At 44.2% G+C, this 13051-nt stretch overlaps 1 protein-coding gene across 3 annotated transcripts; it reads left to right on the top strand.

Annotated features, from left to right (window-relative positions):
• The first annotated feature begins 12 nt into the window (after window positions 1-12).
• On the top strand, window positions 13-11849 carry E2F6 (E2F transcription factor 6). Of its 3 annotated transcripts, none has more exons than XM_064448048.1 (7): window positions 13-443; window positions 3427-3475; window positions 6938-7148; window positions 7468-7618; window positions 8640-8753; window positions 10231-10378; window positions 11098-11849. In XM_064448048.1, the coding sequence occupies exons 1-7, from the start codon at window positions 378-380 to the stop codon at window positions 11133-11135; spliced, it is 777 nt and encodes a 258-aa protein (XP_064304118.1). In that variant the 5' UTR covers window positions 13-377; the 3' UTR covers window positions 11136-11849. The 3 variants fall into 3 exon arrangements, with proteins under 3 accessions (XP_064304118.1, XP_064304119.1, XP_064304117.1); XM_064448049.1 differs by having other exon boundaries at window positions 14-434; window positions 6938-7154; XM_064448047.1 differs by having other exon boundaries at window positions 15-443; window positions 6938-7154.
• Window positions 11850-13051: the final 1202 nt, after the last annotated feature.

Raw genomic sequence — 13051 nt, 5'->3', positions numbered from 1 at the left:
GGTGGGTAAGGGAAGCGGCCGCCCCGCTGAACCCTGGGGGGAAGGAAGGCTACTGCTGCTGCTCCTCCTCCTCCTCACCTTCGGTGGCGCCGCGGCTCGGGGAGGGGCGGGGGCTCCGCTCTCCCGCCCAGCCGCCCGCCTGGTGCTGAGAGGAGGGAAGAGGACGGGAAAGGCGGCCGTAGCGGACGGGGGGCCCTGCCGCCGCCTCCTCCCGGAGGCGGGGTGGGGTGGCAGCCCCTTTTTTCCGACATGGGCTCGCAGGCTGCCCGCGAAGGCCTCTGAGCGCCCTCCCTCCGCCGCCTCTCCCCGGGTCGGGAGAGGCCTCCTGTGGCGCCAGCACGGCCAGAGGCAGGAGGAGGAGGAGCGGGCGGGCGGCCATGGCCAGTCCCGCCAAGTGGGAGCGCCTGAGGCCGCTGCGGCCGGACACGCTGCGTGTGAGTGAGGTACACGGCGGGCGGGGAGGGGAGGGGAGGTAGGGGAGGGGGGCGAGGGGAGGTGGGGTAGAGGAGGGGAGGGGGGCTAGGGGAGGGGGGGGGCGGGACGGCGCCGAGAGGCTTCACGCCCGAGGCAGGGTGGTTTCAAGGAGGTTCTCCAAAGTCGCTCCTCTCGTCTGTCCGGCGGGGGCTGCCCGAGTGGGAGGGGTGAGGCAGGCCTCGCCGGGGCCGTGCGGGGAAGGGGCCTTGTGGTGCGACCCTCCTTCGCAGCGTTTTAGCAGGCTGCCCGGGGAGGGAAAGTGTAGTGATGTTAGAGTGCAATGGGGTGATTTCCTTAGCCGCGTAGCCTACAGCCTCTGAATCTATGCCTGAGAAAAACAGGCTACAACTGTGTATTCCGTTCTCTTCTGGACATCTGTGATATTCAGCTGATCTTCTTATATGCAGCTTCCCCTGCTACTTTTAGTAATGTTATGAGGTAACTAACAAAAACCGGGCCTGCTTCTAACTCTGTGATACTTCTTAAAAATGCTTATTTTTATTAACCTTAGCTGCTGGGCTAAACGTTACATAGTGGTATTGTCTTAAAGCCATAACAAAGTTTACGTAAGGTTTTACACTGGTAATTGGAAAGTTCTTGTTACTGGAGGTGATGATTGTAAGAAACAATGGGTGTTGGGCACAGCTGCTTATGTAGGTGTTCAGATGAATCAGCCAGGGGTGATGCTTTCCTGAATCTGCTTCTCATAAGCAGGGAAGTTAAGGATGTGGTAATTAGCATCAGTCTCTGCTATAACAGCTGTGGAATAGTGGAGTTCAGGACCCTGGGTATAGTGAGGAAGGCAAGTAGCGGAGTACAGAACCTGGACTCCAGTTTATTCAGGCTACAAGTAGCTGAGATGTTGAGGGAGGCAACTTTGAAAGTTAGAGGAGATGAAAAGGTGGAGGTCTGTAAGGACATTGTACAACCACAGTGATGTTCTGTCCTGATACTCATGGAAACAAGTAAATGTGTTGAGGGATGGGCATAGCCATGTCCTCACTGGTGGGGCACAAAAAGAACATACGCAGGAGGTGGAAGGAAGGAGAAGGATTAAAAAAAAAGTTGACCATGTAGGTATGGTGATTTAGGAAGAGCAGACACAGGTAAGGCTGAAGTACTTGGTCTTCTTGCATGAGTCTTCAGAGTTGATGTCCCCTAGGGTTTGTGTCTAAGAGACAGGATTCAAAGAGAAGAAAAGTGTCAACCTGGGAATCTCCTGAGAAATGCCAACCCATACAAGTCCAAAGGACCCACCTGGGGTACATCCTGAGAGGGCTGAGAGAGCCAGCTGATGTCATTGTGAGGTTGATCTCTTATCTTTAAGAGGATGTGGAGGTCAGCTACAGTTTAGTTAGCCTCACTTCAGTCCCTTGGAAAATCATGAAGCAGGTTCTCTTGGAAGCTGTTTCTAGGCACATGAAGAAGGCAACGATTGGGAATAATCAATATGACTTATACTTGCAGACTGATTACCTTTGGTGGTGAAATGACTAGATCTGTAGGTCCAAAGCCTTGGATGCCATCTATGCTAGCTTTAGCAGGACTTCTGAAACAGTGTCCTGCAGCATCCTCCTGTAAACTAATAGCTGAGTAAAAAAACCTGGCTGGATCATCAGGCTCAAAGAGAAGTGGTTAGTGGTTCATACTTTACCTGAAAGTGGATTACAAGTGGAGTTCCTCAGGGGTCTGTCCTAGGACCTGTCCTGTTGATAGGAGGAGGGTGTGGGATGCACCCTCATGATGCTTATGCGTGGGAATGTGCCATAGACAGCTAGGAATAGGCTGGAGAAATTGCTCATCAGACACCTCAAACTTCAGCCAAGGAAGCTGAAAATTCAGGTGCCAAGTCCTGTGCCTGGGCCGGTTTGCTGCGGTGGTACCGGCTGGGCACTGAGTGGCGGGGGGGACCACCCAGCTGAAAGGACCTGGAAGTCCCAACAGACAGTGGGCTAAACGTGTGCCAGCACGGTGCCCTGGTGTTGAGGTGTACGAGGCTGCATGAGCAGGAGCATAGCCAGCAAATCAAGGGAAGTGATTCTTCTTCCCTACTTGGCACATATTAGGCTGCTCCTGGAATGCTGTGTCCATCTGAGGCCCACCAGTACAGGAAGGCTGTTGATATACTGCTGAGAGAGCTCATTAAGCCACAGCAGCCCTTCAGTACTTGCAGGGAAGTTAACAGGCTGGTGCCAGACACTTCACAGCCGTGCACTATGGGAGGCTGAAAGGAAATAGCTGTGAATTGAGACAAAAGAGGGAAAAGAGGTTGCAACTGAATGTAGTTTAGAGGACAGGCAAGCAGTGGAATGGGATGCCCTGAGAGGTGTAGCCTCCATCCCTTGAAATTTTCATGACCCACTTGGATAAAGCCCAGAGTAAGCTGCTGTGATCTAGTGGCTGTTCCTGTTTGGAGCTGGAGGTTGGACCAGAGATCTTCTCAGGTCTCTTCCAACTGGAATGAGTCTGAATTTGAAAATCCTCCTTTTGTTAAATTGGGGTGAGGGGTAAAGTACCTACTTAGGCGCATCATTTCAGTTTCTTGACCCGAGCAGACTCTGCCAGTCTGGAAGTCTACTACAAAATAATTGTAATTCTGTGTAATAGCAGTGTATCTTCTGTATGTGAGCTGTTACATGGAATAGCTGAAGCTTGTATTTACAGAGCTTATACGGGTGTCTGTTAGTATGTGAATGTTCCCCGAGTGTTAGGGAGTTGAGTGGTGTTTCCTGCTTTCCAAGACAGAGGGGGAGGTGCTGAGATTACAGGCTGAAAATTCTGATGGGAATTAATGAGTATGTATCCCTCCTATCCAGTGACACTCCTTCACCATAATATCTGTTGAGTTGTCAGCTGTAGCATCTAGAGTTGATTTGGGGATTTCTTCTGGAGAAGCTTCCTGTGTAGACAGCATTTTATGTCAGTTATATTTCTTTGTTGTTTTTTCCCCAGCCACCAATGATCAACGTGAATGTGGACGATGATGTACAGTTTGTGAGAAGTAAGTTGCTGTATTCCTTGTCTGAAGATTATTATTGAAGTATTTCATGCTTTTTTTACAATGCTGAATACATGCTGTAAACAAATGAGAAATTGTTATGTACCTAATATAGGCAGAACAGGAGGGATGCTGTGCACTGAATGATATAACAAATATGAAGCAACATGTTCTTCATAGTTTTTCCTCTCTAAATCTGCTGCAAGTATACTTTCCTACTGCTATAAAGAAAATAGCTTATGGGAAAACTGAGTTAGAGAAAACTGGAACATCATGCTGGCAAATATTAGTTCTCAATTGGTATTAACAAATGTAAATACAAGTTTGAGTGAATTTGCATTAGTTTTTTGGTTTTTCTCACCAATTGAATAGCCTTACACATCTTGCAGCAACACAGTTCAAAACTCAGTTATTCAACCTGTCACTTTGTGTTAAAGAGTGCACAGTCTTGCAGCCATAGAACGGGTATGATGTACTACAAGTAAAATTCCCCCTCTCATTCATCCTGGGAAAAGTACTGAAGTTTGAAGTAGAGTGTTTCCTGGGGAGGTTTCCTTACACACACCCCCATCTGCACAAACACTCATGGACACACGTTTTCTTGAAGCATTAGACTGGAATCACAGAATGGCAGGGGTTGGAAGGGACCTCCAGAGATCACCTTGTCAAACCCCCTGCTTGAGCAGGCACACCCAGAGCAGGGGGCACAGCACCGCATCCAGGCGGGTTTTGAATGTCTCCAGGGAAGGAGACTCCACAGCCTCCCTGGGCAGCCTGTGCCACTGCTCTGGCACCCTCACAGGAAAGAAGTTTTTTCTCATATTGAGGTGGAACTTCCCATGTACCAACTTTTGCCCATTGCCCCTTGTCCTGTCGTTGGGCTCCACTGAAAAGAGTCCAGCCCCATCCTCTTGACACCCACCCTTTAGATATTTATGGGCATTGGTAAAATCCCCCCTCAGTCTTCTCCAGACTGAACAAACCCAAGTCTCAGCCTTTCCTCATAAGAGAATGTTACTCAGTGACACAGTTTGATCAGATACAAAATACCTGGTTTGCTTTGCAGGAGAAAAAAGTAAGAGCAGGACCTGACAGTATTTCATTGACTCAAGCATCAGATGAGTGCATGTGTACCGTGTCTCTTTTGTGCTTTAAAAATGCTTTTTTTTAATGCTTTGTGCATACAGAAATAACAAGCCTTTCATCAGTAACTTTTCTGCTGTTTCTGCGAATATGCTGGTAATGGATACACATAGCACAGGGATCTCTCTTTAAACCTGTGGTGTCCTGGTATCTGTAGATCTTTGTTGCATTAGCAAATTAAACAATGGCATCGCCAAAAAGAGTACTGCTTTTGGAAAGAAGGGGCAAGCAATGCAAGAAGAGTACAGAGACTTTGCTAGGTCTTGCGGGGAGAAAATTAGGCAAGCAAAAGCCCAGCTAGAACAACCTGGCCACTGCTGTAAGGGATAATATATTTGTTACATTTTGTTAACAACAAAAAGAGAACCAAAGAGAATCTCCATCCTCTATTGGATGCAGAGGGGAACATTGCCGATGAGGAAAAGGCTGAGGTTTAGTACTTCTAGTGCCTTTGCCTCAGTCTAACTGCCAGACCAGTTACCCCAGTGTATTCAGCCCCCTGAGCTGGATGGCAGGGATGGATCACAGAATAAACCCCCCCATAATCTAGGAGGAAGCCGTTTACAACCTGCTGCTCCACCTGGACACTCACAAGTCTATGGGGCTGGATGGGAGAGTACTGAAGGAGCTGACAGAGGAGCTCACCAAGCCACTCTCCATCATTTACTAGCAGTCCTGGTTAACAGGGGAGGTCCCAGACAACTGGAGGCTTGCTGATGTGACGCCCATCTACAAGAAGGGCTGGAAGGAGGATCCAGGGAATTACAGGCCGGTCAGCCTGACCTCGGTACTGGGGAAGGTTATGGAGCGGCTCGTCTTGAGTGAGCTCAGCAGGCATGTGCAGGACAACCAGAGTATCAGGCCCAGCCAGCATGGCTTCATGAAAGGCAGGTCCTGCCTGACCAGCCTGATCTCCTTCTATGACCAGGTGACCCACCTAGTGGATGAGGGAAAGGCTGTGGATGTTGTGTACCTGGACTTTAGTAAAGCCTTTGACACAGTCTCCCACAGCATCCTCCTAGAGTAGCTGGCGGCTCATGGCTTAGATAGGTGCACTCTTCTCAGGGTAAAAATCTATCTGGATGGCCGAGCCCAGAGAGTTGTGGTGAATGGAACTAAATCCAGTTGGCAGCTGGTCACAAGTGGGATTCCCCAGGGCTCAGTTTTGGGGCCAGTCTTGTTTAACGTCTTTATCAATGATCTGGACGAGGCGACCGAGTGCACCCTTGGTAAGTTTGCAGACAACAGCAAGTTCGGTGTGAATGTTGATCTGCTTGAGGGTAGGAGGGCTCTGCAGAGGGACCTGGACAGGCTGGATCGATGAGCGGAGGTCAGTTATTTGAGGTTCAACAAGGCCAAGTGCTGGGTCCTGTGCTTTGGTCACAGGTTGTTTAGCCTGGAGAAGAGGAGGCTGAGGGGAGACCTTATTGTTCTTGCCAACTACCTGAAAGGAGGTTGTAGCAAAGTGAGTGTTGGTCTCTTCTCCCAAGTTAGTAGTGATAGGACAAGAGGAAATGGCTTCGAGCTGCATCAGGGCAGGTTTAGATTGGATATTAGGAAAAATGTCTTCACTGAAAGAGTGGTCAAGCATTGGAACAGGCTGCCCAGAGAGGTGGTGGAGTCACCATCCCTGGAGGTATTTAAAAGGTCTGAAGACATGGCACTTCAGGGCATGGTTTAGGAGGCATGGTGGTGTTGGGTCGATGGTTGGACTTGATGATCCTACAGGTCTTTTCCAACCTTAATGTTTCTATGATTCTTTTGCCCTGAGGCCAAATAGTACAGCCACAGTTTGTATACTAAGTTTTCAGACTCCAGAACAGATTGGTCATGTCCAGGCTGAAACAGTCCCTGAAACCAGCGTAACTCCTGTACCATGCTTAAATGTTATCTGGGAGATCTGCTGGTTAATCTGGGCCAAAAGGGTGCGAGGAAACATTTCAACAGTGTCATGGAGCGGATGACAGAGCTGCAGTTCTGGGGCAGTGCCCTGACACTATCTATAGTTAACTGAAGGTGTCATTGGTATTCGCTCAGTAGTCTGAGCTCCTACAGAACCTACAGTTACATGGCTACTAATGCCCGTACTAGCAGTCTGAAGTCATGGATGTTGAAAGCATGAAGATGCATGCTTGCTATTAAGATACAATCATTGCAAACAAATGAAGGTATACATAATTAATAGACTTTGTATGATGCCATTGTTATGTCAGCATTAATGACAAGTGCATCTTCACTGTTAGTTCATTATTATTGTTTTTTTGAGGAACATTTCATAGTTGTGTGGTAGTTTACCCTAAATATTTTATCAAAACTTTACAGGAACTCTAAAGGTCAAAAAGCCTCGGTTTGATGCATCTTTGGTTTATTTGACCCGAAAATTCATGGATCTTGTCAAAACAGCTCCACATGGTGTCCTTGATTTAAATGAAGTAGCAACAACACTTGGAGTACGAAAACGAAGAGTTTATGACATCACCAATGTATTGGATGGAATCCACTTAATTCAGAAAAGATCTAAGAATCTTATCCAGTGGGTGTGAGTTGGCTTTGAAACTTTTTTGCAACTAATTTCTGAAACAATAAAACCCAACAATGTTGAGTAATATTTGTAAGTTTGAGAGTACTTTTAAGAGTATCTAATTACTTTTAATAGATAAAAATATTTTGACTTCTTCTGTACCCTTCAGCTGTCTGAATTAGTATATTAAGTATCAAGTGCGAAAACACAATGAAAGGTATTTCAGCAGAGGAAAGGATGCAGAGTTCCTTGTTGTTTTCTATTAGTACACTTCGTGTTCAATAAACAGGTTCTTATATAAACATACTAGACAACTTTCATATTCTTCTAGAGGTTCTAATTCTGACCAAGTTGCACCAGAGGACCAACACCTTAAAGATGAAGTTTCAGACTTGTCAGCCATGGAAGCAGCTCTGGATGAATTAATCAAGAATTGTGCTCATCAGTTATTTGAACTAACAGATGACAGAGAAAATGCGAAATATCCTTTTAACTCTTGCCTTACTTTAACATGTGGTTTTGGTTACAAGTACTGAGGTAGCTAGTAACAAGTGTTTAGCAATACTTGATAATGTGGCTTATAACAGAAAACTTATTGGTTATTTTCTATTAGTGTATGCCAGTCCTGTGTCCTGCTTTGCAGTATCATGTGCAATCTACCCTCTTCTCAGGGGAGTACTAGTGCACCTTTCCACCGCACCGCCCCACTGAGGTGCAGCAACAGTCTTAGTGCCCTGACCATCACCTTGTTCTCTCCATTATAGAGTAAAGGTGTCTCAGGGGCAGGTCTTGACCTACCAGTGAGATATTCAGTTGCTTAGCGAGGTGAGAAAGAGGACCCAAAACAGTCCCAGTGGCCTGTCACCAAGCAGATGTAACGGTACGCTGATTGTGTCCTAATGCTGTTCTGTCTCTCGAGGGGGGGGTTCCAATGCTGTCTTGTCTTTCAGATGGGTTTTGATAACAGAAGAGGGATGTATTTTAATATGACATAAACATTGGGGTTTGGCTTTAGTTTACAATAAATATTACTTAGCTCCCTTGTCTGGCAGAATGAAACGTGTCCATTTTCTGTATGGTATCAGTAAAACTTTTCATTATACCTTACCTGTTCTGGTTAAGAAAATAACTCCATAGTTTTCTGGGAAATTATTTACTTCTTTGTTTTGTAATAACTATGCAAGAGGTTTCTCAAGGAGAGCATTCTCTCTGCTTTGTAGACTTATGACAGCATCTGCGAAAACCATTTGTCAGATTTGTTTGGTTTTTTAATATTGAATATCTCAAATTATTATAAAGCTTTTTCCTTCCTAGAAACAAAGAAAAAAGCTTTTCTACTTGTATTAAAAGTATCAGTTAATAAAGCTTGTATTAAAGTAACCTCAGCTGAACTATTTACCAGTTCCCTTAAGTTGGTATTCTGCTTCAGCATATCTTGACATCGTACTCTTTGCTTCTGCCCATTAGCAAATTACTTTACAGAATCCTTGACCAATGTATACACTAGCTTATGTGACATATCAGGATATCCGTAGCATTCAGGCATTTCAAGAACAGATTGTGATTGCAATCAAAGCTCCAGAGGAAACCAAACTGGAAATACCAATTCCTAAAGAAGTAAGTTTTATACATTTCTGTCTTAAAGGAACAAAAGTTCTCAAATTTGATTTTTGCAGCAGCAATCAGTAATTGGTTCCAGTTTCTCTGTCATGTATAGCAAATATTGGTAATTTATTGTTCTTGTGTTCTACTAAACAATGCTGTAGGGGTAATAGTCTAAAATTTATTTTCAGTATTTTTTGTTTACCTAAATTATTGAACAATATACATGTCCGAGCTTCAGTTATTTGGTTTTGCAAGAGAGAATGGAACAGCTGTAATAATTGTTACTTATTCCCATTATTAGTTTGTTTGAAAATTACTAGGATAATGGAACTTCCAAAGAGCTGTTATTGATTATATACTAAAATCTACAAAAATTTTAAGTCTAACCAAAGCAAGCAATAAGCATAATTTGAAAATTATCTTAACAGCAAGTAAATGCTGTCTTACTGCTTAATGAGTAGATGGCTATTGTTACTGCAATACTGGAGTATGAAATGCACAGTATGGCTGACAAAAGAAAATGTTTTGGCACTCTAGTAGATCATGTCAGGGTGGGTTTTTCATGGGGGCGGGGGGCTGTGCCCTGTCCTCATTGCACAGTACAGCGCACGTCCTCCCGTTCAGGTCGTAGAGGAGAGCTGTAGCTTTGCCCTCTGCACCCAGTCTCTCTGCAGCAGGAACCCGCTCTTTAAAGTAGTGCTGAGAAGGAGGGGAAATTCTGGAAGTAAGCTTAAGATAACAAATGGAGCTTTGATTCTGGTTTCCTTTTGCATGTACATTTTATTATAATGTTCTTAATCATGTAGCCATCAAATTTGCCTTGCTGTGTGCACAGAAAGGGAGGTGATACAGTAGGAAAAGGAGATATGAATCAATAGAACCAGAAGACTTAGGTCCACTGCATAGATCTCCAGTGGTTTCATTGGTAAAGGAGTTGGCTAAAATCCTGTGGAGATGAAAAAGATAAGATTTCAGAGGCTTCCTGAAGCAAAAGAAGGCAGGATTTAAAAAGCTGTACTTTAGCAAGAACAGAATCTTCTCTCCGTTGCCCATGAAATTTGATTTGCTCTGTGCCTTGCAATGTAATGTCTGCTAAAGGAAAGCAGTAATATGGTTTAGTTGCTCTGCCATATTATTAAAGCTGCTATGTGCTCTGATTTGCCTTCTGATCCATGGCATCGACTTGTCAAGTTTTAAATTCTGTTACTTTTCCTCAGCCTATAGTAAATCTTGGTCATATATCTAAAGATCAGTAAAAAGACTAAACAAAGATTCGTCAAGCGTGTGTTCACCTCAAATGAAAGCTTGCTAGCTTCATGGTGCTTAATAGTTGGTCTACAAACCTATGTAATAGTCATAATTATGTAGAACTAGTAACACAGTTTTAAATTTGTTGTTCTCAAGCTACTGGCTTTAAAATATGTGCAAAAATAGATAACTGATGTGCAAGATTTCTTCTTCAGTTTATATGCAAGTCACTATTTTATAGGATTGCATAGAAGTGCATGTGAAGAGCACAAAAGGACCCATTGATGTGTATCTATGTGAGGTGGAACAAGAGGAGCCAGGTGCCAAAACTTTTGAAGACGTGGATACTGTCACTTACGGAATCGAACCATCAGTTCCTCCTGATGAAGGTAGTGTCTTCCATTTACGCTTTTATCCTCATGTAATATTTTTTTAAAGACGATTGTACCATTCTGCTGAAGTTGAAAACTGTACTGCAAAAGGATAATTTTCTGGGCACGTTTGCAGGCCAAGATGTGTGGGGGTGTAGGAAATGCCTGGAAGAGAAGGTGCTGTTGTTACCTCACAACAGCAGGAGGTCAGAGTCAGGCACGTGCAGGCATCGTGAGGCACTCTTGTTCCCTGACCCCTTTTCTTTCTCTGCTCGCTGGTTTCCTGTCAGTGCTGTGCTCTGTGGGTGGAACAGTGTGTGTCAGTTCTCAGCTGCCTCGCTGCAGAGCCCAGCAGCTCCGCTGAAATAGTTGTCATGAGTATTAGGATGCTGCCTGAGAGAAGGGAGCGTGCTCTTCTTGCTCTGCCTGAGGGAGGGAAGGCAGATGAGAGGATGTAATATTTTGATCTCCTAAAACAGGATTGGCTGGAATAGTGTGTCTCTGGAGCCGCAGTGCTGCAGGACGCTGTGGTTTAAAAACAAATGTGGCGGGAATTGCAGTAGCTCAAAACACAAAAGATAAATTATTTTTAGCAGTGCTGCTTTATTGTTGAGGGGAAGAGTGGATTTTTTTAATCTTAGGGATTTTTTTTTTAACTTTATTTTGTGAAATGACTCAGAGTTATATTTCCTACGGTGACACTAATTGTATTCTTTTTTTTTGCTTTCCTTTCAAAGTGAGATCTCCGAGGGAAGAAGAAAACCTAACCACCTGAGATGACAGATTAATTACAACTCAGAAATCTAATACAGAATGTAAATATGTGTTACAGAGCTTTTCCAAAGCCTCTTGGATCTGCAAACTTACCTGAACTGTTCCAAAGTGTTTGAAATTTAAAAGAGCAGTCAGTGGGTTGGTTGAGCGCTTTCACAGGATTGCTTATCTTCCCAAGACAAGACGACAGTTCCTAGAGTTGTTTTTAGGAGCTTTGTTTTCATAATTGCATGTGACCTACAGGGCTTTGGGAAAACGGTATTTCTAGCTTAATAAATAATATTAACTGGTGGAGAACATAGGCCGTTAATTACTTCTAAAAATGAGGATTTGAAAACTATTTCCAGAACGGTCGGCAATCCTTATGAGAATGTATATAATAAAAGAAAAGCACTTTTCAGTTCTGAGGCTGCACTGCTATTGAGTGGGATTGTCAAATACGAGTGTAACAAAGAGCTGGTGTATCGGAAGCCTTCACCGTACGGAACAAGGTGTAAATATCATGAGAGTTATGCCTTACACTGTGTAGATGCTGTTTGCATTGTTTGCATCCAGCTCTGCGTGAGCTATGGTGTCAACACTGAAGTTAAATGGTTGGGCTTTTTGTATATATCTGTATCATGTCGAGGTAGTTACTGATGTAGATTTATTGAGGTGGGTTGCATTTCTGCCTTTGTACAACAAAGAAATAAAATAACCTTATAAAAATATTAAATAGTCTAATTGGTTGGTCTAATGAAACACGTTGGGTTGTCTTTGTTGGAATTCACTGGGTGACTACAAACACAAACTAATGTGAAAACTTTACATCTGTTACCTGTGGTGCTGGCAGCTGATGGTCAGCTTGGATCCCCGTGATGCCATGATTCCGTAGCAATTTTCAGAAGAAACATTCTGATCAATAGTTACTTACATTGGCCCCTTCCAGTTTCTAGAGTTTATGTAAGCATAGCTTTAGCCTAGTACTGTGATCTTGCTGTGGCTTTAGCTTGTGAAAATATGTAAAATTCTTTAGAAGGATATGTGTATTCATCTGTCTTCTGTAAAGTGACGCTTCGGCATTTCAATATTGGCTTTCTAGGTGAATTCACTGTCCCGTACAAATGCCACGCTTAGGCTCATTTCACCCCAGCACTGAAAAGGATACTTCGCGTTCCCCTGTGGGGAGCGGTGCGTTGGTTTGGTTTTGGATCAGAACTCCAAGTCCTCTTTTCCCAGCTGCAGAGTGTCAACAAATCTCCCTCTACTCAGAAATGAGAACAACAAAGCTAATAAATCCCTGAACGTTTTAACCAGCAACTCTACAGCCATGAGAGACAGGTGCTGTGAAATTAAATTCCTTACATTCTACTCATAAATACGAATAAAGTAGGGCAGTTGACACCGAAGAGGTTAAATACACCTAAATACAGATTGAAAGTTAATCCAGTTTTCTAGAAGGTTCGCTAGTTCCTCCAACGCATAGTACTACACTGTGCAACTTGGGAAACGCACCGAGTGCGGGCTTGTGTCATTTTGACTTCTTGTATAGGTGCTGCTGCCTTCCAGCTCCAGAATATAGGACTTCAGTGTTGGATGCTATTTTTCTGCATGTCTATAAAATGCAAACTACAGGCTGAGCTGTTACAATAACAAATGAAGGCAAAGTGAAAGCATGTTTTGGATGTAGATCATGGTAAAAATGGGGAAGGTGCTCCTCCAGTGAAGCTGGGGGCGGGCATTGAAATGAAGAAACCACCTTTTCACACAGAAAGATGGTTGTTTTCCTTCAGTGGTTGGCTTTGTCCCAGGTAGCACGCTTGCCATTTGATATTTTGCATTGCTGTTGTGTTTTGGTGGGGAGAGGGGTCTGTGCCGAAGAGAAGCCCTGATCGCCTTATGGCGGTTCAGCATCTTGGGATAACGTTTGCTGTGAAA

Source organism: Phalacrocorax carbo, chromosome 3 (genome assembly GCF_963921805.1).
Source record: "Phalacrocorax carbo chromosome 3, bPhaCar2.1, whole genome shotgun sequence".
Classification (NCBI taxonomy): Eukaryota; Metazoa; Chordata; class Aves; order Suliformes; family Phalacrocoracidae; genus Phalacrocorax; species Phalacrocorax carbo.
This window is presented reverse-complemented; position numbering and strand designations above follow the sequence as displayed.